Raw genomic sequence first — 27,255 nt, forward strand, 5'->3', positions numbered from 1 at the left:
TGTGATGAGAATGTTTGCAGTATTGTATCTTCTACCACTGTGGTAAACAGCAGCCATGGGACACAGTATAGAGTACCAGTCCACTGAATGTGTGTTTTTCATAGGATTAAAAGAATTTTAGTCTATTTGTTTCTAATACAACTATAAAAAATGAATGGTTCTTAGCCTATGGGAATCATTTCCAAAACAAACAGACATAGAAACAAACAGATTTATATATAAAAGTTTGCTTCTTTGTCTGTATGTAGGCACATTGGGGGAATTTTTTTTTATAATTAATTCCCCACTCGCCCTCCCGCTGGCCGGTATTTTTCCTCCAAGCTCAGGTCCTCTAACAGAAGCCTGGGAGCTCGAGGGTCCAGCATAGTACCATAACAGTCTCCAGGACTGCACTCTTCTGTACGTAGATCTCATGGAATGTATGTTGTTCATGGACTCTGGGTGTCACAGCTCTAACTACTACTACTACTGCTCTAACTACTACTGGAACCACTCTTGCCCCCTGTATATTTGTATATCTGTATATATAAAAATCCACTTGCAGCAGCCACTTGGCATAATGACTGGGTGGCTGCCTTCACTGTGATACACCTCTGTTTGGCACTGGAGAGAAAACAATAGAGGTGCTTGTTGATATGCAGCTGCATCAACATGACAGCTTCATGCCACTGACCACAGCTCTCTAGCGATGTTTCAGGCGGTCAACTACACCCTAAGACAACTAAGTGGAGAGCAGATAACAGCACTGGCAGAGCTGAGCATGAAGGCTCAGACATTCTCTGTGTTCAAGAAGACTGGAGTTAGCACTGCAACATTTCCTGAATGCACTGCTGCTAGAGAAACTGAGGTGGCACGTGCAGCTCGCCAGGTTCCAAGTGTCCTCTGTCAAGGCAGAGAGGGCTGAACTCATCCCAGGGGTAAAGACAACATAGTGCTAAAAGACAGAGGCGCTTGAGGAGGAGATGATGTTCATAGCAGCCTCTGAGTGAGTGGTGGTGGAATAGACTGGTGCGGGTTGTTGCTAGTGCAGACTCTGGGCTGAGTGCAGTGTTAGCAGACAACATCTCATGGCCCTCATTGACACTGTCTCATCAGTGTTGCTGCTGTGACGACCTGACCTCCATTACACTATTAACAGCACACTAGAAGCAAAGCCTGTCCAAGTCAATGCCAAACACCGGCAGCCGGGTCAACATGAGAGGAAGGAAGTAACTCCTGTAGTCGGGGGTCTAAGACAAGTGCATGAGTTCTGGCTTGCACCTATACAGGATCTGTATATACTCAGTTTGGAGATCCTCATGGCAGCCAGGGCATTGCTCAATCTCAAAAAGGGAATGCTGGGCTTACAGGGGAGAAAAGTGAAACTATCCATAGCAGCTAGTGGCAGAGCAGAGTCAGAAAGTCATGGTTCCTTGGCAGCATGACCCTTGTGTTCCATGAGGGAATCTGCCAGCTGTTGAGGAGATGAACATACAGTGTCAGAGAAAGTTGAGAGATCCTTGATGGTATGGCACGCTGCCAGGCTGAGGGTAACATGACTTTTTCATGGGTGAAGCCACTTGTACTGGAAGAGCTGAAAATGTAGTACCAGTGCTGGTTGGCAGATAGCAGAAGGGCAAAGGCAACACACACAAGCAGCGCCGTCATCAGCATCGATGATGCAGCAGACAGCAAAGAAAGCAGAAAACATTGAGGGCAGCAGTGGCAAGTAAAGGAGTTTTGCACAATACAGGATGCGGTGCATGAAATGTGGCAGCGGAGCCTGTTTGGCTTAACAGAGAAGCACAAACAGTGGCACATACTGATTTAGTACAGTGCAACAATAATGTCATTAGTGTTGTACTGATTTGGCTCCATCCCCACAGGCTCCCCTTTGCTAAAAAGTTAGCTGGTGATTGTGGGGATCATTGAGCCATCAAAGAGGTTCTGGGAAGCGTAGATGATCCTGAAAAAGGACCATCAAAAAAAGGATAAGAGTTTGGGCCTCTGTTTCAACTATTGGCGGTTCAGCATTGTTACCTGACTTGCACCTGCTTCAACAAATCGATGATGCCTTGGATCAGCATGACATCTCCACATGATTTGTCTCACTGTATCTGTAGAGTGGAAGTGCAAGACATCAAGTATGCAAACCTCTAGTCATATCTGAAAAAGTGATGTATTGATATGGCTGTATTGATCGTGGTCAACTCCTCCTTGCTGCACCAAAATAGCCACCTTCAAATGGCCACCACCAAGACAGAGATAGCCAAATTCATCCACAGAACAACACAGTGCTGTGGCAGAGGAGCCCCAGGAGGAGACGATGTACCAAGGAAGAATCCCAAGTGGGTAGTAGCAGAGCAACTGGGTTTGCTGGCGGTGTAAGCATAAAGGTCATGAATCCAGTTAGTGTCATGAGCCTCAGCCAGAGGGAACCCTGAGTGATGATGTCAGCAGGTCCAGGGGCAGACGGTTGTGTTTGGTTCTCCACCAGGATCAGAAGACATTATGCCCGGAGCAGGGTATTCAGAGCAGCTCTGACACTGTCCATGCCAAACACCAGCTCACCAACCAGCACTTACTAGAAACTAGACTATGACTTCCTCTACCAAGAATAGCTGCTCTCATCAGGGATGCAAGTGTGCCTGTACAACCCATGCCACAGGAAGAGACAGTGCCCTAACTACTGGTTGCCATGGGGGTACCCATGCTTCTAGGCTGTATGGATTCCCAAGATGGTTGACCTTAGAGGGGGGTGTCAGGCTGTGTGGCAGCTGCTACTGGACTTTTGGAGTGGGCCAAAAGTGCTGTGCACCTTTCCACCACCTTATTTAGAAAAAATTGTTAAAATCTGTTCACTAGATAATTTGTGCATATGTGTACAGCTTTGGTTCGTCATCACTTTGTTGTAGTTAATGTGCCGGATGATGTGAAGCTTAAAAAAAGTAAAAATAATTGTGGGGTGTTTCCCCAAAAGAAAGAATGCTGGCGAGGCTATATAGCCTAACGTCAAAGGTTATGTCGAAAGTAAACCTAAAAAGGTAAACGAATTAAATGCTGTTTGGAAATATAGTGTGGTTTGTGTATTTTGCATTTCAACCGTTTAATTGAATGGTATACCCTCAATTTCAGATTTATATTGCTCATTTACAAACGTTAAATTTTAATAGCTTTTTTGTGTTCAGATTCAAATACTACGTAGCTGACAGCGGCGGTTAAAACGGCGGCCCCAGACTTCTTTTGAAAGTGGAAACAGGTTGACGTCAAATCTTTACCTTACCCATAATCCAATGCGCCCGAAGGCTAGTTTACGTGAGCACGCATAGAGTTCGCTACGGAAGAGGGTAATGAATGATTATCTCATTTGTATGCACTTTATTAAATTGTTAAATCTCTTCGTGAGTTTAACAGTTGCACTTTTACTGCTCTCATGTTTATTATTTTGAGGCCATACACTAGAATTACTAGTAGGTAGGTCTCTAGATTAGCTAGGTTAGCTATCTGTCCAGTTTGCTTGGTACTTGCCTAACGCTAACACGTAGCTAAGGAGTGCTAGTAGCTAGCTAGATAATTGAGGGATCTAATCAGAGACGGTTTGTACTCAAATAATTTTATTAACCTGTTGACTAGTTAGTAAAACATTTAACAAGCTAACCAGGTTGTCGTCCAAATGTAATTCAGCGGAAAATTGGCCGGTAGTGTGTGTGTGTGTGTGTGTGTGTGTGTGTGTTGCACTGAATATACGTTAAACCAAGTGTCTCTCTATTTAAGATTTAAAACAGAATATTTTGCACTCCAAGGTCACGAGCGTCGGATATCATAGCTATATCATGACGGGCACGCATCTACTATTCATAAGCTTAGCATTAAGCTTAGGGGCAGCTGTAGAGGTTCAAAGGCCACGCGGAGTACCAATTACAAGTAAGATTATCGCTACATTTCATTATTAATAAGTAGCTTTTTTACATTCATTGTGCGGTATAATGAAATGGCTCCTTTAACTTGTTTACTTATCCGCACTCCCAATTCAGAACGACAGTTCTATGACGAAAACCTTCCATTCACGTGCCTTGATGGTTCTCGCACCATTCCATTTGATCGCGTGAACGACGATTACTGCGACTGCAAAGACGGCTCAGATGAACCAGGTGCTGATAAAGTCTTTATTTGAATCATCTCTGAATCTCTGCACTCTAATCGCATTGCAACACTACACGAACGCCCTTCTCTTCAGACGTATTTTGTCAAAGTTACAAATGCGCTATAAATGCCTTTTGACCTCAGGAACCTCTGCGTGTCCCAATGGTAACTTCCACTGTACTAATGCTGGCTTCAGACCCACCTTCATTCCGTCATCGCGCATTAATGACGGCATCTGTGGTAAGACAACTCTATCTCTGTTTCTACTAATTATTAAAGTGTAGTTTGAGTTGTGTTAGCGTGCAGCATTTGTTTGTGTATATCCTGTACAAAACCTGTCTGTTCCTTCAAAGACTGTTGTGACACCACTGATGAGTACAACAGCGGGGCCAAATGTGAAAACACTTGCAAGTAAGTTTTAGAGTAATTACTTCTGTGGGGTTAATGTTGCATAATGTATCCTTTAGAAGAAAACCTTAGCTTTAAATGAATGTGTATTACCCTAATGGATCTATTTTTATATATCTTAAATCATTGTGCTGATGCAGTTAAAATAAATGCTTGGAGTACAATGCTGACCTGACATAGTTGCTGTGTAATGAATACAAAATGTACAGGGAAAGAGCATAGCAAATGGCAGTTAGCATTGCACAGATGTGATTAAACATTTGTTGCCATTGTAGTATATTGGGGTTGAGCAGTCCTATCACATTGTACTGGCACTTAGGGAGCTGGGCCGAAAGGAGCGGGAGGTTCTCCAGAGGATGGCCGAGATCACCAAAGAGGGCTTCCTCCTCAAACAGCAACTCATTGAGGAGGCCAAGGCTGGGCAGCAAGAGAGACAGGTGGGGTAACTTATCATACCTTTACCTTTAGACTAATGTCTCCTCAGAAGGATTCTTGGGGTTTATAAGAGATGAATGCAAGAGTGTTGCCTTTTATTGAGGTAAATGATTGCTTTAACAAGTTAAATAAATGCTTTAAGGAGTTAAATGGTCGCTTTAATGTATGTAAGAGATGAGAGTAAGTGTTGCCTTTTAATGAGTGAAATCAATGCCTTAACAACTTAAATGCTGACTGCAGTATGACCGTCTGGTGTAAAGCTTTCTTCCCCGTGGATGAGTCATGTGTCTGTTGTAGAGGAAGCTTACTGAAATGCAGAACAGTCGGAAGGAGATGGAGGAGAAAGTGGAGGCCTTGAGAACTGTTAAAGAAACAGCCGAGGTGCCCGAGAAGGAAGCCAAAGAGCGCCACCTCAAGGCCTGGGAGGGTAAGTGCTGCTTCTTCCTCTCATGGCACATTTGCCACGCTGCTGTCTTCCTGACGTTTGGCTTATGGGACCCACTAAATTCACACTCCCATCTATCTTCAGGATTTGTTTTCTGAACAGGACACATACAGTTAACATTCCAGTGACCTTTAAGATACACAAGACATATTCTGTAGTAACATAGCTTGACAGGGCAGGAGCAGTGTGTCATGACACATATTAGTCCTAGAGGCTGGGTGCTCTGTCAGTGATTTATTTATTTATTTATTTATTTAATGGAGCTCCTGCCTCTTTTTTTTTTGTTTGTTTGTTGTTGTTGTTTTTTACTGTTACTGCAGAACAAAAGGCAACAAGCCGCGCAGAGAAGGACAAAGCCAAAATGACCGAGGCTTTTTTCGAGCTGGACGATGATGCAGATGGCTTGTAAGTGCCACAGATTGTGTGCTTGTCTGTGTGCATGCAGTTTTAATGCAGGTGGGGTCTGTATGTCCATATGCAGTGGTAGAGCAGATGGTGTGTTTGTCCAGTTTATGATGATGTTTGTGTTTTTCAGTGTGTCTCTCGCCGAGCTGCAGACTCATGCAGAGCTCGATTCGGATGCTGATGGCAGTTTTTCTGAGACTGAGGCCCAGGTGTGTTTTCGTGACCCTCTCTCTCTCTTCCTCCCCCCCCCCCTAATTTGTGTATTGATTTGCCTCCAGGCCCTGTTTGGAGGGGCTGAACAAGTGGACACAGCAGCTTTTGAGAGGGTGTGGAGCAACATTAAGGACAAGTATGTCTCAGAGGTGTGTAAGTCTCTTACACACACCTGATCTAACCACATTCTCAGCTTGGCTTATATTCTCTCTGGCTTAAATAACTGCATAAAGCTTTTGGCAAAGGTTTTTTGTTTTTTTTTGTCTGAGACACAGAGAAGGTGCCGTGTGTGTACCACATTTTGTCTTTGATTTGAAGTATTTTCAATCACTTTTTCACCACCAGCAATCACAAATCTTGGAGGCATGACATGACATACAAAATAATGTCAGATGTAGCATTTCATCATTTTTGGTAAACACTCATTGAAATTTGCAAAACAAATTGGTCTTAACAGTATTTTATAGGCTACTAATGCTTTCTGGGGAGTCCTTCAGATTGTCCCTGTGTTCAGCTCCATGATTGTCTCTGATCCATAGACAGAACCAAAACCTCAGCTGAACTGTTTATTTCCTAATCTAACTAGCATGCTAGCTAACACTAGATGAAGTAATTCTTAAATTTAATGCAACTGCAGTGCAGATATTCATGTAGCTACTAACTGCGATTAATTGGTTATTGTGAGACCAAACACTTATAGCAAACGAGGTTTTATTTCTGTGTTCACTTATTAACTACAAGGTATGTATTACCACCTCGTGTGTAGTTCTCAAGCAACTCCCCTATGTCGTATCAGTGGGTCAGTCAGAAAAATAACTAACTAAACTGCAAAGTTCTCCAGTATGAACCAAACTAAATCTGAAATAATCAGATCTGTTTGACATCTCTATCATGACAGCTGAGTCTTTTTTTTTTTTTTTTTCCTCTTTCTTTCCTGTCCTAAGATCTTTTGTATTTAGTAGCAGTGATGCCACTTCAGTCCATCTGAAGGCAGAGTTGGTTCATAGGAATATTTCAGCATTCTCAACAGTGTCTATATTCTGAGGAGAGGAAATAGCCATCTCAGTTTTAACACGAAGCATCTTTTGAAATTAGGAATATAGGTATTGAAGAAGATTAGCTCTGTGTTAATGCTTGACAAATTCACTGGCTGTCTGCTGACATTCAGTTCTGAGTATAAAATCTTGAGGCCTTTTTCTCCTGTTCTGGTGGAGTTCTTTTGTAAAGAGTGTTCAGATGAACTTGTGTGTGTTTGTTTTGTTTTTGTTTTTTTCTTTTCTTTTTCTCTACAGAGCTGATGTCCACCAACATGTTTTCTGCCTCTCTTACAGTCACAGCCTGTGGAACCAACACCCGTCACCACGCCCCCCGAAGAGAGCAAGGAGCCCCTCACTGACAATGACTCTGAGCCATACCCTGACGATGAAGACATCCTGGAGGAGGAGGAGGAGGAGGAGGAGGACGACGAAGACGATTTTGCTGAGGAAGACCTCGATAAGGTGAGAAAGGTGAAGCTGCCTATCCGCTCTGCAGGTTGGCCGGTTTGACTGGCTGCTCTGTCAGTAAAGCAGGTCAGTAAAGGAGGTTGCATTGTGCGGTACAGGCCACGCCTACCACGAGATCTCCAGAGAAGAAGGAGGAAGATGAAGAGGCCATGTCCCCGTATGATTCTGAGACTCATGCCCTGATCGATGGTGAGTTCCCTACCCCCCATGTTCACAAGGTTTCGCATGGAGGACTTCATGCAGCGCGCTTCAGTATAATGTCCTTGTGACTTTGTCAGTATGGTGTTTGTCAGTAATGCCGTCTGAGGTGGCAGTAACAGTCTTGTCATCCACAGCCGCTCAGAAAGCCAGGGATGACTTTGAAGAGTCAGAGAGGGCTCTACGTGAAGTGGAGGATCAGATCAAGTAGGTGCAGTGAAGCCAAGACCATTCCCATCATTCTCTAGGTGTGAACTTGAATCTGTGATGCCTGAATGGGCCATGTGGGTCTGTTTATCCCAACAGGAACATTGAGAAAGAGATTTCCTTTGATTTTGGCCCCAGTGCTGAGTACACATACCTTTACAGCCAATGCTATGAACTCCCCACCAGCGAGTAGGTCAACCTCACTGGTGTCCTCATTGACTTATGACAATGGATTTTCATGGTTTCTGTGGTGTTGGATGTGTGTGCTCATGTTTCCTGTCTTTACTTGGTAGGTACATCTATAGACTCTGTCCCTTTAACCGTGTCTCCCAGAAACCTAAGTATGGAGGCTCAGAGACCAACCTGGGGTAAGAGTCTTCCCAGGATCTCAATCTCTTAATTAGTGTATTGTTGATCAACTTGCTCTCACTCCCTGTGTGTGTTTGTCTTGCTAGTACTTGGGGAGCCTGGGCAGGGCCTGAGGAGAATAAATACCTTTTGATGAAATATGAGCATGGCACTGGATGCTGGCAGGGTCCTAACAGGTCCACCACAGTGAGTAACCTCCACTCCTGCTTTCACTGTAGTCTTGGTCTGGTGTTTACCAGATGCACCGCTGTTACTGTGGCCATGCACTGCTGTTCCTCTCTTAAGGTGAAGCTGACCTGCGGAAAAGAAACAGCTGTGACATCCACATCAGAACCCAGTCGCTGTGAATACCTGATGGAGTTCACCACACCCGCTGTGTGCCAGGACCCACCCAATGCTGACTCCTCCCTACCTGGCCATGACGAGTTCTAGAGCCCCAACCGCTTTGTGCTCTGGTGAGTTTAGTGCTTGTGGACATGGCCCAATTAGAGCCAGCTGTAAACTCCAGCAATCCTCTGTTCCACCAGCAGAGGGCAGTACAACCTTAGGAGTGAAGCACGCTGAGGCATTATTATTTACCCAGCACTGATTCATAGCAGCACCTCTAGCTCAATGTTGCCCCCTCTGGGCTCATGCTGTCTCCTTTTGTACAGGCGTGAAGCAGGACTGATGTTGGCTGCTTCAGAATTCTTTCATAAGTTTTCATGCACAAATTGCTCCACAGTCTGGTGCCATCAGCCCAGTGGCAGTTAGTTGTTATTGGTCCCAGGGAGGAGAGGACCTAGGAAGCCGCACATGCTTTGCTGAGTCTCTTGTGCACAGGGTGGCAGAGAACCCTTCAGTACTACTGAGACTGGACTGGATTGGGTTGAACTAATTGCAATGAAAATAGAGACTGTTACATAACAGCTCTGTAAGTTTCATGGCATGGTGTAGAGATTAACATACAGAATTAGTTTTATAATATTTAAGTATAACACTTAATATATGTACTAGACAATGTATTTAACATGATTAAGGGCTCATTGTCAGTATTTGTTTTAATAATAATAAAAAATCTAAATAATAATAAACATGCTACTCTGAATCCATGGCATAAGTGTGGGACGTCAGCCTGTGTTTCGTGGTGGTTAACTGTCGAGTTGTCTTCCCCAGGTCGGTGTGGCCCATACCTGTTCCTATCATCCACCTTGCTATGCTCTGGTTCCTGTCCAGACTGATCAGGACAAGGTTATGTTTCAGTGAAGCTTATGATGGATAAAGTGCTTCATATTTGTTTAACTGGTTTTGTTGTCCTTTTCATACTGATGCAGAACTCTGTCCACATTCCATTGTGAGTTTGCAAATAAAGTTGAATTTGTGTGAACCCCCAGATTATTTGCTCTCGACTGGTTGTGTGTGTGTGTGTGTGTGTGTGTGTGTGTGTGTGTGTGTGTGTTTCTCTCTACCTGGATATCACTACCACACTGCTGTAGGTTTGCAGCAGAGATGTTCTGTTTCTGGGGTGGGGACCTGGGCATACAGCAACCTTTACAAGTTGTGTGTGGTGTAAGGACTATCCCTGTGCAGCAGTTCATATTCAGTACTGTTCAGAGGCGTCAATGGTCGACTTAATTACACACATCAGCACTTCCTCAGTATGCTTCTTTAGGACTGTGCTTGGCTCTGCCCACACAGACACATCCAAACATAACAAGCAGGACGTCAGGATTCTGAACTTTTATTTTATTTTTTTTCTGGCATGTAAAGTACAAATAATTAAACAATTCCATGAAAAAGTCCTCAAGCGTCTTCAGCTGAAATCCCCGTAATAAATATCCTAAACTAAACTGAAAGGTTTATTTTTAATTTTTTCCCTTTGTTACATTGTTGACTTTGTTCATTTGGTCATGTTTGGAAGTGTGAGATTTTCACTTGTCACCCTCTGGCACTGATAGCAGGGGCTCTGTTTTTGATTCCTTTTTTTTTTTTTTTTTTTTTCCATTTTTTGTATTCTATTGTACCATTCTTGAGAAATGGTGTTAGAAGAACATTGCTAAGTAACTCTGTATCCCTTCTAAATTAATTGACACAAAATACTATTGGTTGAGAAACAGAGGAACCACTGACCCCTTTCCTAGTCCTGCCTCTGGCAACGCCCCTCAGCTGTAGGTGGGGGTTAGGATATTTGCTTGGTTCCACCCACTCTGCATACCCTTCCCTTTCCTTTTGTGTGACAGCAGTGAGGCAGGAAGGGGAGGAGCTAGGAGAACGCCAGAAGACCCAGGCTGCTGACTGGAGCCTGCCTCGCACAGTCCCTCCCTGGCCTCACCATAGACTCCACCTCCTTTCCCACCCACACACCCACCCTCTCTCAGTCAGGGGGTCTGAAAGTGGCTGGGAAAACAAGACTGTGATTAGATCAAATAATCAAAAGGTTTTCATTTAACAAGACAAACAAAACACAGGCAGTAAAGGCATAACATCTAGCACACAGCATGTATGTTTACACTTTCGATTAGTTTAATATAGCAGTGCATTCTTTGCCTATGGAGAACTTTTCCAAATAGTAATTCTAAAGCTGCTTTTTTTTTTTTTTAGTCTATTTGTTCCCTTTTAAGAAAAACAAAACGGTGTAACCACATTTTGGCAAAATTAAAATTCTTTTAAACTTGCAAATATAATGAATTAAACCATAAATATACACAAAACATACTTTTATACGAGGCAATAATAATAATCATAATAATGATAATAAATAGTTTTTAAGTTAACAATAAGTTAAAACTACAAGCTTAAAGTCGCCCAAATAATACAAGTTCATTGGCGCTATATTGAAAATTTTTTTGTTTAAATTATTTATGTTGCAACAAAAGCTACCACAGACTTTTACAAACACAATTAAACACATTTTGATTGAAATAAAAAACTAACTAATTCTAAAACCTGCATACACTGTAGGAACAGCAACTAATTTTAAATAATGGAAAAAAAGATAAACTGTACCCAATAAAATCAACCAAGGAAATTATTTAACCCATGTGTGTTCTCTATGGCAACATCAACAACACAAATACGCTAAGATAACATGTGATTCTGATATGTAAGGTAAATCAATAAATTACAGGAAAAATGATATTCTGAATTCGACATGGGCTATAACTTGAATGAAATATTAGACAGTATTCCTTTCACGGTCTTTGATAATTGCTCTTTTCAGTACCATAATTGGCAGGTTTTTTCACCTTGAATGGTCAGAGCACTAATTGGGGGGCTGAGTACGGGATAATGGACATTATCAGAGATCAGAGCTCTCACTGTTTAGGTAATTCCTTTAATGTACCTGTTAGTTAACACTTACGTTTTTTTGTTTTTTTTGTTTTTTTATTGTTGTTGTTCATTGCATTTGATCCTTTCACTATTCCGCAAACCATTTCAGTGTGATGTTTAATTTCTTTTTTAAAAAATATATATATCTTTTGTTCTCAGTCAATATAAAAACAAAGCACATTGCACTTACTGTTCCATAGGAAAGTTTTTTTGTCTTTTTAAATGATTTTATTGGTGTTTGTTGCTTAAGCGGTGCAGTACGAGTGGCTCCTGCTGTTGTTCCTGGCTCTCTACCGCAGCTCTGAGGAGTGCGTCTCTGGATTCAATGTGCATGTGTGTGTGCATGTGTGTGTGTCCTTGTGGTGCTAAAGGGTTAATATGCGCTGGATTAGTAGCCAGAGCTGAGGACACTAAGACCTCTCTGATGAAATATTAACCTAGCCAGCCACTTCCTCCAAAGAGCTTTACAGCAAACCACTGGCCTAGGTTGCCAAGTCTCTCATTTCTACCCCTGCTGCCTATTGTCACTGACTCTAAAGAGTGGCCAGAGATCTCATCAGGCATCCTTCCAGGACTTGATGTATTGTTACAAGGTAATGAAGCCGCTTTACCAGCACACTATCAATAAATGAAATGGGCAGAGGAGTGTGGGATATGTTGTTGGCATGAAGAAAGTGTATTTGGAAGTGAATGTTATCTCTATGGTGCTATGAATACAAAAGTGCTGTAGTTGATTGGATTGGATGGTTGATTAAATGTGACTGAATCTTTGTTATGAAGGGGAATTAAGAGAGAGTAAGCAACACAACTGTGGTGAGGGGATCAAGCATTACTGTGATGTGTGTTTAGGTGTTTAAGGTGAGAATTATCTTTTACAAAGTCTGTGCTAAGAGTTGCAGGACCGGTGTATTCAGTGAACAAGCCTTGGTCCCTCACTTGGAAAGTATACAAAGCAGAAAAAAATGATATGAAAGATATGTCAGTATGTTTGAGTATGGTGAAATAATAACATAAAGTTTAAATAAATTCTGATCAATCTAAAAGTAATACATGGAAAACAGTCATAGCAGACAGTATGTACCTTCATTGTGATAATATGAATCACATGAGGATATACTTTAATCTATAGTTTATGTGAGCTATTGTGTATCGGCTATAGTTAAGATTAACCTTGTTGAGTGCAGTGGATTAAGCCAATTTTAAACAAACTGTTTGGTGCTTTGAGCATGGTAAACATGCACAGTATATTATACTTCATCCTAAACTGCCAGATGGAGATGATATGCATGGATTGAAATATTCCACAGTCAGGTTTTGGATTCTGGAGCATTCTGGAGTACACTGCAACTAGTTCACGGAGTCTCCAGTGATGCAATGGGTGTTCACCACACCACTGCCAAAGCAGTGCTTGATGCAACTTTAGAGAAACTTTCTTTGTTTTATTCTTATGTGTATATCTATATGTCTGCTAATTTTCATTTGTTCACTTTTTTGTGTATTTTTGATCATGTAATGGTTCCACTGCACGGTCACTGTTGCAGTCCCAACCCCTCAGACCCTGCCTGTCCACCACAGCCTGTTAGGTCTCTATAGCAGGCCAGTCAGGACAGAAAACCATGCGGTGTGCTCCAAATCTTTCCACACTTAAGAATCTGTAAAAACGTTGCACAAGGTCTCGTTTTTTTTTCTGTAGATATAAAAATATATTAATCTCTAACGTAATCCTTTTTTTTCCCCCAAAGAGATCATTGTCCTCTTTGGCTAACAGCGTTATTTAGAAAAACAACATGACATTTGATTTGTGTGCACATTTTAAATCTATCTTTTTCTATCACATGACATTCTCTTGTTTTTACAGCAACGTTGCTCACCCTAGAACATTTCTAAGGGTGCTTTTGGGACTTTGGAATTCTGGCACAAAAGTGGGCATAATTTTCTCATTTTAAATGGGTCTTAATTATTTGTGGGTGGGGCAAATGGCATGATATTTTTACTGATTGAGTGGCTGTATCTTAAAACAGGTGTGAGAATGGAATGTCCTAGCCGGCATCACCTACCAGTATGTCTGCCTGTCTTCTGCCATCGTTCACATGACTGGCATCTCGGAAGTGCCAAAGTTCTCAGCTCAATCGATGAGAGCAGGTGCTAAACATCGGACAGAAGCGAGGGGGTGCAGGGCTAACAGGCATTAGCTAACCTCGCCTTATAATGCCAGTCTAAGATGTCAGCTATCATCTGTATGGCTTTCTTTTTTTAAAAAAAGCTTCATACAGACCATGTGTTTATAGAATGTGTCCTGGCTATAGGGGATGCTGACAGTCTCATGATAAGTAGTCCTTGGAAGGAGGACTTTTTTTTTTTTTTTTACGTGTACAAGTTTTGAATTTAGATTGTACATCTTGGTTACTAAATGAGATTTATTCCAGATGTACCCCTAGCCTTTTCATCACCAAGGGAACGCTGCCAAAAATGTTCCTAGTGGCATAGAAAGCTGGATGTGGTGGAATCAGTTTTGAACTATTAAAAAACTAGAGTGTAGAAACGCGTGGAGATTCTAGGTTACTTTTTGATGTAATAAAATAAGTCTTGGCTATTGTGTGTGGAAGTATGCATGTGTTTGTTCTTGTTTGTGTTTATGTTGACTGGCTTGTTTCAGGATGTTGAGGTGACTATGGTGTACTAATATCCTCTGGCACTGTGTCTGCCATCACACACGTTACTCATTGGCTATTGGGTCAGACCTTCAGTGGGGTGGTACAGACTGCAACCTTATGTGAAGCCAGGAAAATGTAATCAAAGTTCTAGAAAATGCTTACATACTTGGCTATTATAACCACCTTAAATATTGAATATATAGTTATATCATAATATATATAAGAGAACACTGTTTTTAATTTTTTTTCTTAGATCTAAAAAAATCACTGATTCAAAATGCCCAAGTGTAAAAAAAGTGACTACATCCACTCCATCAAGACTGGGGAGTTAATGGGCCAAGAGCTTCTGTAAATTGCACGTTTTTTTTTGATAATTTTTGTTCATCAGTAGTAGTAATTTGCCTGAATTAAATCAAAGCGCTCAGCACATTCTTCATCACATTCATTAAAACGTTCTCCCTCGCAAAACGCCCCCCACCCACAGAGCAGTTACCCACTAATTCAATTCAGGCAAACATAGGGGAGGACTAGCATGTTGTGTGAAGAGAAAATGAAAAAAACTCCTGTTTGTTGTTGTTGTTGTTTTTTTTAAACTCTGACTAAATGCACGCGTGTGTGGGGTGTATGTGTACATAACGTGTCCATGTGTGAATGTCTGTGTGTGTGTTGAATGAGTGTCAGAGAGAGACTCAGTCCATGCCCATGTAGAGTGAATTTGCAGGGAGCTTGCTGGCTCCCCCTGCAGGCTGAGGAGCGGTAGTGACCAGGCCCTGGCCCCTCCCACTCATGCCTTGTGCTGCTTGCTGGTCTTGAATGAGACCTGCAGCACGCGGTCACCCAGGCGATAGCCATTGAGGCTGGCGATGGCCATGGCAGCCTCATCATAGTTGGTCATGGTGACAAAGCCAAAGCCCTTACACTTGTTGGTAGTGAAGTCGCGGATCACCTTGACGTTGGTGACAGCACCGAACGGACCAAACAGCTGCCAGAGGACGCTCTCATCGGCCTCGGGGGACAAGTTGTAGACGAAGATGCACCAGCCTGCCCCAGTGGGGCCGGTCAGGTTTACCCCTGCCAGGCTGGTCATGCTGTCGATGGTGATGGGGGAGAATCTGGGGAAGAGAGAAGGAGAGCTACCATGGGTGTCATTCTGAAGTTCCACACCGCACGCCACACACTGCCTTCAAACACACACGCACAGGAACACGCCCCTGCTGATTCGGAGCCTCTGATTTGAGGGCTCGACAGCTGATCCTCATCTCCATACAGCTTTAAAAGCACACGGGCAGTACTGCAGGTTTCAGACAAACCTGCTCGCACTAGGAAAGGCAGAAAAGAACACCAAACAGCTTAGTTCTCTAATGCAAATTAACCCACATTCTCTGTGTATTTTAGTCATATTCCCTGGTGACCAAAGTCTCTGTAGAAATAGGACACAGGAATCACAACCTCCAACAGAAATCTCACAATTTTGAGCAAAACACAGAAACCTAGAAAGGGATGAAAGCAAACAAGAAATAAATCAACACAAAAAACTGGAGTGAACAGAAGAGACTCAAACGGAATCTGGTATGTCCATGCTAGTGGAAAAAAAAGGACATTAAAGCAACTGAAACTGAAACAAAAATGTTAGTTCAAGAAATAAATACATACAAATCAGTTCAATCGAGTAACCAACCAAAAGAAAGAAAAGGTTCAACAAAGCCATGCCAGAAGAGCCTGCTGGGCCACATGGGCATTTCACTTATTATTGCTTACTGTGTCACACTGACTGTGGCAGTGCAGACTGCATTTCAAGTCACCTTTCTAGTTGTAAGGTTACGTCAGCAGGGGGTATTCCGGGCACTTTGTTTGAGGTTGTCTTAGGCATGGATGCTTTTTTTTTTAAAAAAGACACCTTTGCTTTTGATTTATTTATTTTTTATTTTTTTGGAAATTACCTCTTGACTCCGTAGGTGGCGTTTAGTAAATTGTCGAGTCTGCAATGCAAGAGGGAGAATGAAGGAGGTGGAGACATTAGTGGCAAGATCTGACAAGCAGGCAACAGGGTTTTCATTTAACATGCAGCTTATGCATCCACTAGAGGGACCGCTACATCAGTCTCAGTCTCCACCAATCAGCGAACAGAGCTCTCCTAGCACCCTGATGCAATGCTTAGAGAGTCCTCAGGTGGTGGATTCAAAGTACTGCATCAGAGTAGTCTGTATCCTTGTGTGTGATTGAATGCACAGAAATACAGTAACGCCATGCCACACTGTTTAATCCCCTATACAATTCTACTGTACTGCTCTGCAGCACAAATTGCACAGTAATGAGTCCGTTTCTAAGGCAACCTATATGAAGGACCATAGCGTATCATAATTAGTGTAAAAGCTCCAACTGTGAGCCCATGTTGGACTCTCTCTCCCTCTAGTGGCATGCGTCTGCTGCAGTTTAAAGCACAGGCCGGCAGAGTGGAGCAAGGAACGGAGGTTGGTGGGTGGATGCAGTACCTGAAGCGCTGGGTCTGGTGGTGCAGGGGCCCAGTGTAGCGGCGGGCTGTCTGGTACAGTTGTGTGAGCAGGGCCTGACCCGTCTTCTGGCTCGGGTTGTTTGCAAACTTGACCGTGATGGGCTCTGCCGCTCCCAGGGGCTTCTGGCCGTTCAAGCCTTTGATGGCCTCCTCTGCCTCGTTCCTCTTGTCAAAGCGGATGAAACCCACTCCTCGAGATAGGCCTGCTCCGGGAGGGCACAGGGGCAAAGGTCAGTACCCAGCCTGACTTTGGCTGCCAGCTTGACATTATCTGAGAGAGGATCTCATCAGACCTCAGACATTATATTGGTTCCTGATGTTAGTTTTATAGTCAAGATTTAAAAATTTTGCATAAGTTAAATCAATATTTCACCAGAAAATGGTGGTATTCAAAAGTACATATTCATATTTATTGTTTACACTTCTTATTGCTCTTATTTTGTGTTGCACCATGGTCCTCGAGAAACATTATCTTGCTTCACTGTATACCTGGATATAGATGAAATGACAATAAAGATTTGATGACTTGACATTGAAATGAAAGCTCAGAAACAGCATAGTTTCATATGGAAACGCTATGTGATCTCCACTAGATTTCATTCATCATTAATTGTGTTAGTAGTTTTATATAGGTTCTACCAGGGCGTCTCAAGCCTAGTCACGACAACCCATTGCTCTGCTGCGTCTCCCTGTCCCAACACACCCGGTCTGCATCATGAAGAGCCCGGCAACTAAGCAGCTGCACCAAGAGTGTTGGAACAGGCAGATCCTGACATAGTCCAGGGCAGTGGATCCACAGGGCTGGAGCTGAGAAGCCCTGTGGAGGACCATGTAATCAGGCAGTTGCTATCAGCTGGGCTGTTGCGGCCGTAGTGGGAGTGAGCCAAGGCTGTACCTGTGACCTGGTCCACCAGGATGCGCGAGGTGATGATCCGGCCATACTGCGAGAACAGTTGCTCCATGTCCTTCTGGCTCATGGTCTTGGGTAAGCCACTCACATACAAGTTAGCGTCACGAATGGATGCCGAGCTGGGTCTGGCATAGGATACCTACCGCCACAGCACAAACACATAGACACAGAGGGTTACACACACTGAGCTGCAAATGATGGCTCAGTTCTTAGTTCTCGGCACCTGCAGACTTCTCCGAGCTGCATTCCCCTGCCATTATGACGTCTATCCTCTTCCTCACACTGCTTCCCTGACGGCTCCGGAGAAAGGCCTCTACCTTCCCTTTTCATCCGTGCTTTCTTCCAGCGCCTGTGCTCTGACACGAACTCCATTGCAATCATGCTCTGTCTATGTCCCCTTGCTGTTTGCTCCTGCACACCACTTCCTAATCCCAGAGCCCCAGTATCTAGCAACACACTCCAACAGCCCTGCACCTCTGCACAGTCAGCCACTTCACTGAAATCTAATGTCTGCCCACTGGAGGCACTCTAACGAGAGCACTTTCTTGCTTTGTTGTATGATAGGCACAGTGTGGACCACCTCAGACACCGCAGTGTATGAGGCTTTAGGGCCTGGAGTTTGTTCTGACACTGAAATATTTTTCATGTTATACTGCCTTGCCTAGTATTTTGATCTAGCTCTGAAAAAAACAGATTTGTAGCTAAATGAGTATGATAGTAATTTATGGCATCATTATGAGTGTGTGTGTGTGTGTGTGTGTGTGTGTGTGTGTGTGTGTGTGTGTGTGTGTGTGTGTGTGTGTGTGTGTGTGTCTTTGTCTTTTCTCTCAGGGGAAAACTGTTCTCTTGGCAACCAGCAAGCCAAGTAAACAAAGTGTAAGACATGGAGCGTCCCTGACAACTCATAAACACACCCGTGGCCCAGCAAATTACACTACAAACACACACAACCTGCGATTTCACATGCTGCTTGTGTGTGAAGTTTTTTCAAATTACAACTTGTATCTGGTTGTTTTAAGAGATGACATTTTTCAGTGTGACTATCTAGACACTTTACTTTTGTTGAAGCTGTGATGTTGAGTTCCTGTTTCTGTGTGTGTGTGTGTGTGTGTGTGTGTGTGTGTGTGTTGGGGGTGTGGCTGGCACTGAGTACAACTAAGCAGCTGTATTGTTGGGGGACGAGGGTTATTGTTGGGTGAGTGTATGTGTGTGTGAGTGCATGAGTGTGTGTGAGTGTGTGCTGGAGAGTGGTCTGCGGTGGGCTTTCTGGGGCGGAGCCGGGTGTTGTGTTGGAAGGCTGGATCCTGCCCTATAATTAACCCTCTCCCTTTCTCTCCCACACTACAGATGGTGCCTGGAGCCCATATGGCCTCTAATCCTGTCACTGGCATTCTGCTCCCCACGCTGCCTCCGCCTAGCCCCCGCCCATGCTCCTCCCCTATCTGCCCCCCCCCCCCCCCCGGCTTCCCCCCAGCTCCCCCACAATGCCTTATTGACATGGAAAATATGACATTTTCTGGGTTTGAAGGTGTGGGTGCAAGGAGAGGAGTTGAGAAGACCAGTGGTAAAGGATGGAGCAAGCATGTTGAGATAAGACAAACTTGTAGTTATTCTGTTATTATTTACATCACTTTGATCTGTTGATAGATGTAAGCCATATCACTCAATCTATTTAGCTAAAGAAGAATGTACATGTGATATATAAATGATGCAAATTATACAAAATATTACATTTTAGCAAATGCATACATTTGTGCATCTTTTCTTAAGGTAATTATCCTTCTTACTGTTCTAGGGCTCATGTGCTTTCTTTCTGTAAATCTTCCTCAGCCTATGTTTTGTCACAATCTTTGATCTGCTTTGATCAGGTGGGGATAGCAGGCTGGATGGTCTAATCTCTCTTTCTTCCTAAACCCCAGTTGAAACCACGCCCACCCATCCCCAACTGAATTTGGGGACAAAGAAGGTCCTAATTAGCCAAGATTGGAGGCAGATGGGACTCTCTGCTCCCTGACTCCGCCCCCCACCCCAATTCCCTGCACTGCACCCCCTAATTACATTTCCATCACAATCACCTCTGCACACAGCCTGCTTTGCTTTCTGACCTATGCTCGCGCCTTTCTCTCTCCCTCTCTCTCATTTCTTTCTTTAGTTCCTGTTGTTCCTCCACCCCCATCTTCAGCCCTCTATCTCTCCTCTGTTTTCTCCGTCATCTCTGTCTGTCCCTCTGTTTTATTCTTTTGCTTTCTGGCCCTTGGCAGGGGGTTTATTCAGGAGCAGGGGTTCGGGGGTGCGCTTACCTTGATTGTTTTTGTCTGCAGTTTGAGACCGTTGAGTGTGTTGATGGCTTTATCAGCATCGTTGGGGTCGACGTAGTTTACGAAGCCATAGCCCAGGCTCTGACCTACAGCATGACCGAAACAATCAATCACAGCTCAACACACAGTCACACATGTGTCATGACATCTCTGAGTTCTATTCTTTCTGCAGGAGGAGGTGGTGTCTGGCATCACCTGTGATCTTGTCTCTGACCAGTTTGCAGGACTCGATCTCGCCGATGCTCCCGAAAAGGCTCTTGAACTCCTCCTGGGTCATATTCTGAGGCAGATAGTTGACGATCAGGTTGGTCTTGCTGTCATCTGTGGCGCCGTTGGTACTGATGACTGGGCCATTGGGCATACTGGTTCCGCTTGGACCATTGGACACCTGAGTTTCCATGGTGCTGATTATCTGAGAAGGGAACACTGATAAATCAGTGGCTGCACTGTATGTGACCACGAGGGTGGGATTGGCCTTTGTGTCAGTGAGGCTTGCCACTGTGTTTAAAGAGGCAGCTTCCAAACCACTCCTGATTCCACTTATTGCCTGGTGAAAAGTCAATGTGTCTGAATGGTGTAGGAGCAAGTAGGGGCAAAGCCCAACCTCCCTGCTCTTCCGTGTTCCTCTATTCTGTCCTCATTCTCAGTGTCTCTGCTGCTGCTAGATTTAGAGATGTCATAGCCCTGCTGCGCTCTGGTCCTCTCTACAGGGTCAGCAGTCTGACAACTCACTAATGGATGGAAATGGACATGTTGACGCTGTGTGTCACCCCGCTGCATGACAGTTTCTCTCTATTACTAAAGTAACTTTCATATTCCTTTTTTCTGTTTGCTCATAAGGGATCCCATCTTGTACATCAATATTGTATGTGATTTTAATTTAATTTTTTACTGCAACTTCCCACTATGCGATACATATTATGAACTTTTGTGTTTTAGTTTGACTTCCTGAAAGTAATTTGTTCACTTTCAGGTTTTTGAATGTCTGTTGGTGCATTTTGTCCAGTGTTGCGAGCAACTGTACATCAGTGGTATTAGAATATTACTGTTTGCATAAGAATATTAGTCAGCCTCAGTTCACTAAGAGCACACTCCTTTTCACAGAATAACCCCAGGGGTGGAATGAGAAAGCTCACACACCCAATTAATGATGCAACTCTGATCTTTTTATATGATCCCTGTTAACAGGTACAACTGTAACTAGTCACCCCACATCATTCTGAAATCATTAAATAATTTTAGTCTGAGGGGACTTTAATAAAAAAATGTTGACTGATAAAGGCTGATTTCACTTTAATTAATTTCAACATTTATATTCCTGTATTAAACTGCTGGTATGGGGTTTTACAAGAAGCATTTTCCCCCTACTGGGTGTGGTCTGAGCTTTTCTTCCTCCTTTTTGTCTCATATTTGATTCTTATCTTGCTCCATCGACTTTTGTTTCATATCTGCCTATAATCGAGCTCCATAACTTCCTCCCTCCTTTGAAACCAGGTTGCCCAGGTAACAACATCTCGATGGCTGTTGCTGCTGGCTGGCTTTGGCTCACTTTTAGCAGTGCATGTATGTGTGCATGATGTATGTGTGTGTTTTAATGTTTGTTTTTGTGTGTAAGTGCATGTATGTCTATGTTCGCTAAGAGGGAAGCAATTGAGAATGGTCTCTGTCAGTCAAACATCAGTCTCCTTTGTGAGTAAATTAAATAAGCCCTCTGTTCTGAGCAAAATGTAGATTGCAGGAAAACTGCCCCTGACAGGCAGAAAGCACCAGCAAAGCACAGACGACTGGGTTATTACAGCCTAAAAATAAAAACACTGCAAACACAGATTCTGGCAAAAACCCCTGGGCTGCATGACAAATAGTCTTGCTGTCCCCCATATATCAATTTTCCCCCATGACATAAAGTCTTCAACATAAGTCCTAAAGCATTGCTAATGCGTAGACTCTACAGGCATACACTAGTAGGCGCTAGTGGAGCATCTCATTCCACTAAGTGACAGGGCTGACACAAACCTTTCCATGGCCTAGCTACCCTTCCCAATGAATGCGGAATGTTACGTAACAAAAAGCAGCACGCTGGAGAACGATGATGAGGAAGAGAGTGTTTCGTCCCCAAATCTGTGACTCACACAGACAAGCCTGCCGAGAGGCTTGGCAAAGCTTTCAGTCAAGCAGGAAGTTCAGTGCTGAGGGCTGACACCAAGGCGACGGAGGATGATGGGCACTCCTCGGTTGCACCGTGGTCTGCCGGCTTTTACGCAATGGACGGCTGCATTGCACTCGCCATGAGCCGCAATCCCTTCTCTTACCCTGACATCCGCTTTTCTACTTCAAGTGACCTGGAGGATTTCTAGTATTTAACGCCCCGTATCAGGTTTGCACATATGCACAGGGGTCCAGACATCTGAAACAATCTCCTGCCTTCCATGCAAGCCGGCTGGTTCCTTTTCGACTACTTCTCTGAGTTGTAAAACCTAGTTTGCACATTCTTTCACAATCCCTATCAGTAATTGGCATAACAGCACTGCTACTTCCCAGGAACTGCTAGCCAAGTTCAATAATGGAAAGCACTGAAAATGTTCCCACTGTCCGAATGGCTTCATGTGCAGTGGTTGTGTTAGAAAATCTCTGCTAATTCAGCAATTTGAAAAACAGGCACACATTGTTTTTCAGGACTTTAAGAGTGTATGTAGGAGTGAGATAGGATATGTTGTAAAAATAAAAGACTGGTGGGGTGAAAATGTTTCAAATTAAAACATCATTTGTATGTAAAAATGATATAGAACAGAATTATGTTAAATTGAGTTTTTTAGATTTAGTTGTTGAAATATTCAAATGCAGAGCAAAAATAAATAAATAAATAAACAAAATTTATTATATTAAATGTGTCCCGAGGAATCTGTCAGTTTGCCTGTTGCCAACATTTATTCACGTATCTCTATTCATAGACCTCTATTTTTCAAAAATATATTTATTTAACCTTCACAAAATATATATTGTCTTGCCACTTTTCATAGAATGTAAATGTGCCGTTTTGGCTCATTAAAGTCTTTGGTGATGAAAAGTGAAATCAAAGGTAAAGAACTATTCAAAACTGACTGCAAAAGGAGAGCTGCTTATGTGGCCTGCTGCAGCACGTCATTTCCTTAACGTCCTTGTACTGCGAGGAAGCCATTTTCTGAAAAGAATTGTGCTTCTTGACAAAGTCTCGCGAGATCAACAAGCATCAATTTGGCGTCTGATACAAAACAGTTATGCATTCTTTTTCAATGCCTCCAATAATAATAGTTTTAAATTAATATATTTTAAAAAGAGCATCAGTTTGTTCTTATAAGGACAGCGAACACTTGAAATTGCACTACAGTCACGATACTTTTTTCTCTCAAATTAAAAAATGTAAATGACTGGCCTCTGGACTAAAATGTAAATGTTGGTGTGCCAAGCGGCCGTGTTAGTGGCACAGATTACAGGATTATCCTAAACAAAGGACATTAGGCACACTCTCACCGCATTTTATAGGATCACAGCGGCAGCTGTAAAGATACAGGACACAAGTCAAATCTCTAGCATTCACGAGCAAACGCCTAACGGCTAAATCCGCTCTTCAGCTTTGAAATTATTAGGTGGATAAAAACAATTGGGTTCGTTTTGCCTAGGGGAAAGTACAATTTATCAAGAACCTTGTCGATTTTATATATACGCCTGCCTTTTGTGTTAAATAAATAACGTTTATGTATTATGATTTTAAAAATCAAAAACGCAACCTATAGTGGTGAAAGCATTGCATAGCGTGTTAAACCCCTGTTTGGGCGCTATCCAGAGTGCTGAAGTAGGGAGCGACTGAAAGGGTTTCCCTTTCGCAAAGAGAGTATCCTATTTGCCCTCTCCAAAACAGCGAAGTATAGCTTTAGAAATTATCCCACCAACCCTCAACTCTCTCGGTGTGGTTATTACGTTCATTGCAATTAAGATATTTTCATTAAAAGCGAAGGCTTCGTTGCTTAATTTACCCGACCTATCCGAAACGTTTAAATCGTTATCCCCTTTCCCTTTGATTGCGCGAGGACATGTGTGCTCTGTGGGCATTCATAAATCCAAGAGCCTTTTTGCTGAATAAACGTATTGACACAACCAAACAAAAGCGCCACCCGTTCCTCCTCTTCTCGCGCTCAGAGACCACGGCAGCACTATGAATATTAATGTAAACAGTGGCGCTTTGTGTCGAGGCCAGAGGCTGCGGGACTCTTCGTGAACAATGAACATCACAACTGCCTCCACTTTCCTCTTTCCTTACAGCACAACAATAATAACGGTAGTAGCAATAATAGCGATAATAATAATAATAATAATAATAATAATAATAATAATAATAATAATAATATCATTTTTATTGCTATTTTGTTGTTTTAGTTATTGATATTAGCAAATGCTACAAAACAATATTTTGTGTTGTGGTTTTATTGTTTAGGTTTTAGGCATATGAACTAGCTTTGTATCCTTATAAGGCGATTATTGAAATTAGTATTTCTTCAAGCATCATAAGCGTTATTTTGAACCCACCACTGATTCATTATTTATTTTACAGTGACGTAAATGTCGATGAAAGAAAGCGTTTTCTATTACACACCTTAAAAATAAGGCAAGCGGCCATGACCCTGGTGGGATGACACATGGTACTGGATGTAGTCGTCTTATGTTTCTTTCTTGATTTGAGCAAACTTCCTCATTTAGATATAACACTTTAAGCATTACATTGATCGTATATGTGTCAGAATGGGTTTTGCTGTTTGTCACTTATGTCCTTGGAGTTGTGTAAGTGCCTCGAGAAGGTTATCTGACTCAACTATTTTATTTGCTTGGCACTGCGCTAGAGGAATGTTCGCGGAGGACTGCGGAACGCGTGAACAGGAGGAAACTTCGCAGGCCCGCTCTCGGTGTTTAGGTTAATCGTAAATATAAGACCATAACGTTTCCTTTATCGAGAATAACATAACCAATGTAACCAAATAATCGACCGAAGATTGTATTAGAGGCTAAACACATTAATAGCATGGGCCGTCCTTTGTTTGAGGTCAGCTGTCATCCTGAAATGACCTCAACTGCACCCCTTTATCAGTAAACTAGGATCGCCTGTATTGTCATGGGTCGTCGAGGCCTACACTGCAATCTCTTCACGTGCACACGGATGCTGTCGAGCTACAGTCAGATGGCTATTCCAGGCCACGTGTAAATATCTTTCAGCTAGGCATATTCGAATATTTCCCCAAAACATGGATGTTACGTGTCTCACAATTCACAACGACAATGTTATAGCTCGGTACAAACAAGCTGTCACTTGATGTCTAAAATATTTCTTATATGTTTAGTAAGCTGTGTAAATATATCTGTAAATATATATATATATATAATATATAACTGAACTTATCTGTGGATAGTGACTTTATTTTTTCTCTACTATAATGTTGTAGATGTTAACGTTTTCTGTTGGGGACTTTCGAGAAGTCAGACTCAGAACCTTCCGAGAACCTGCCAGCGCGTGCCATCGCCTAGTCTTCCACCGAAGAAGACACGCCCAAAACGCAATCCGGCCTCTCGTTCTTTGTGTTTCTAATTAAATCATAATCACTTAAACAGAAATTCCTCTAGCTAATTCAGTAAAAATCTTTACATTTTAAAAGTCACTTGGAATCTCGAAGCCTTTGATATTTCCATCTCATGTGCTCAGTTGCGTCGTAACGAGAGCCTTTATAATTTTTTTGACTTGCCTGATTCAATCCAAACCAGTGGATGCGTAATAGGCAACCTCCCCTCCCCCTCCCACTCTCTGAATGACTCGACCCTTTTCTTTGCCTTGCTCTCTGTGGGCTCTGAGCCTCCGAGGCATCATGTTTTGTCTCAGAAATTCGTCTCGAGCATCCCATTGCTGCGCAAGGCAGTTAAAGAAAGGCAGTACGCTCCCGTCGTCGCGCAACCGCACGCGGCCTCGATGCCCCGAACGCCCTTCTCTGCCTTTCCAGCAACCTTCGCTACTCCTGCAGAATTCCGAAGCGCGCGCGCGCTGTGTGACATATCACACAATTACTTCTGTGTCATTATGATGGACAAAAGCACAAACGATGCAAGCAGATGTGCATTTTTAAATACTCGATGAGAAATAGACACAAAGATAGAAGAAAGCATCGTTAACGATGACCCACAGAAAACGTCGAAGTAGCGCGCTTTAGTGTAGCAGCCAGCCATTGCGCATCCCTGTATCACGTTACTAATACCCACCACTGATCGTTAATCTTGTTTACACAATCCGATTTGAGAGTATGTCAGTATGTAAATAAGGTATGTTGTCTTAATGTTACATTTACATTTATGAAATTACGAAAATCCAACTGATTCAACTGTAATATCGAATTTAACAATAAACAGTAAGCTCAGATATGCAAATAATATGTGCTGGCCCATACAGAAGTCCTCTACACACAGTGAAATATGGGAGAATGCAAGAATATATATATTTTTTTTGTGTGTGTGATGCTACAATAGGGTCCCCTGCAAGCAAAACAAAAAAGGGCATACGTACAGTAACCATTCTTGTACAACGATGAGCAAGATCTAGGTCCTTCGTTCCGCAGGTCTTCAGGCCAGCTGGAGGTTTACTATTCTTTAGCCTGGTTGATATGTGGCTCAATTAAACAAAATTTCGATTTCCGAAATCAAAAGAAAAAAAAAAGAAAAAAGGAAAAAGGAGCCTTCTCTTGGGCGTAATTCTCAGCCCAGGAGATGGTAGGTTTCCTTAAAACGAGAGAAAATGAGGAGAAGAGGGTTTTCTTCGGGACGATGATGATGATGATGAGAGAGAGAGATTTCTCTCCACGCGGCGTGGGCGATGGTTCGGAATGGAAAAAAAAGAGAAGCAGTGATCCCCGGCAGGGTGTGTCCAGGGGAGGGTGTTCTGGGTAGGCCGTGGCGCGCACGCGTGTGAGTGTGTGTGTGTGTGTGTGTGTGTGTGTTTCCCAGCTCCTCGCAGTCTCCTTCTGTGCCTCTGCTGCAATGTTCTTCTTTTATGTGTCGTTCTGCCAGGAAAATCTGGCTCCTGATTGGCTAATTGGGAAGGGAGGGCACTACAAGGCAGCCATTGCTATATACTGCTCTCCCATTATCCTCTTCAGGAGAGATCACCAAGACCCCCCCATCTCTCGCTCCCCATCCCCCGACAAGCACTCTCTCTCACACACACACACACACACACAC

At 43.0% G+C, this 27,255-nt stretch overlaps 2 protein-coding genes across 7 annotated transcripts; one reads left to right on the top strand and one right to left on the bottom strand.

Annotated features, from left to right (window-relative positions):
• The first annotated feature begins 3,246 nt into the window (after nucleotides 1-3,246).
• prkcsh (PRKCSH beta subunit of glucosidase II) lies at nucleotides 3,247-9,679 on the top strand. The gene is made up of 18 exons (XM_035529067.2): nucleotides 3,247-3,326; nucleotides 3,783-3,903; nucleotides 4,014-4,130; nucleotides 4,267-4,362; nucleotides 4,476-4,533; nucleotides 4,850-4,967; nucleotides 5,263-5,392; nucleotides 5,731-5,815; nucleotides 5,946-6,024; nucleotides 6,094-6,177; nucleotides 7,360-7,527; nucleotides 7,632-7,722; nucleotides 7,869-7,938; nucleotides 8,038-8,127; nucleotides 8,232-8,306; nucleotides 8,394-8,493; nucleotides 8,593-8,762; nucleotides 9,463-9,679. The coding sequence occupies exons 2-17, from the start codon at nucleotides 3,813-3,815 to the stop codon at nucleotides 8,737-8,739; spliced, it is 1,599 nt and encodes a 532-aa protein (XP_035384960.1). The 5' UTR covers nucleotides 3,247-3,326; nucleotides 3,783-3,812; the 3' UTR covers nucleotides 8,740-8,762; nucleotides 9,463-9,679.
• A 332-nt stretch (nucleotides 9,680-10,011) lies between these two features.
• Nucleotides 10,012-27,047, bottom strand: elavl3 (ELAV like neuron-specific RNA binding protein 3). Of its 6 annotated transcripts, none has more exons than XM_027027293.3 (7): nucleotides 26,585-27,047; nucleotides 20,206-20,422; nucleotides 19,993-20,096; nucleotides 17,678-17,831; nucleotides 16,763-16,988; nucleotides 16,211-16,249; nucleotides 10,012-15,403 (listed from the first exon to the last, which is right to left on the bottom strand). In XM_027027293.3, the coding sequence occupies exons 1-7, from the start codon at nucleotides 26,591-26,593 to the stop codon at nucleotides 15,055-15,057; spliced, it is 1,098 nt and encodes a 365-aa protein (XP_026883094.1). In that variant the 5' UTR covers nucleotides 26,594-27,047; the 3' UTR covers nucleotides 10,012-15,054. The 6 variants fall into 6 exon arrangements, with proteins under 6 accessions (XP_026883094.1, XP_026883096.1, XP_026883095.1 ...); XM_027027295.3 differs by having other exon boundaries at nucleotides 10,012-15,382; nucleotides 26,585-27,046; XM_027027294.3 differs by having other exon boundaries at nucleotides 16,763-16,985; nucleotides 26,585-27,045.
• Nucleotides 27,048-27,255: the final 208 nt, after the last annotated feature.

Source organism: Electrophorus electricus, chromosome 2 (genome assembly GCF_041902795.1).
Source record: "Electrophorus electricus isolate QZ-2024a chromosome 2, ASM4190279v1, whole genome shotgun sequence".
Taxonomy (NCBI): Eukaryota; Metazoa; Chordata; class Actinopteri; order Gymnotiformes; family Gymnotidae; genus Electrophorus; species Electrophorus electricus.

Coding starts and splice junctions, on each gene's coding strand:
- elavl3 (XM_027027293.3), bottom strand. Junction 17,832..19,992: donor TGCAGACAAAAACAATCAAG/GTAAGCGCACCC, acceptor CTGTGGCGGTAG/GTATCCTATGCCAGACCCAG. Junction 16,989..17,677: donor CCTGGTGGACCAGGTCACAG/GTACAGCCTTGG, acceptor GCCCTCCCGGAG/CAGGCCTATCTCGAGGAGTG.
- prkcsh (XM_035529067.2), top strand. CDS start 3,813: ATGACGGGCACGCATCTACTATTCATAAGCTTAGCATTAAGCTTAGGG. Junction 4,363..4,475: donor CATTAATGACGGCATCTGTG/GTAAGACAACTC, acceptor GTTCCTTCAAAG/ACTGTTGTGACACCACTGAT. Junction 7,723..7,868: donor GACTCATGCCCTGATCGATG/GTGAGTTCCCTA, acceptor TGTCATCCACAG/CCGCTCAGAAAGCCAGGGAT.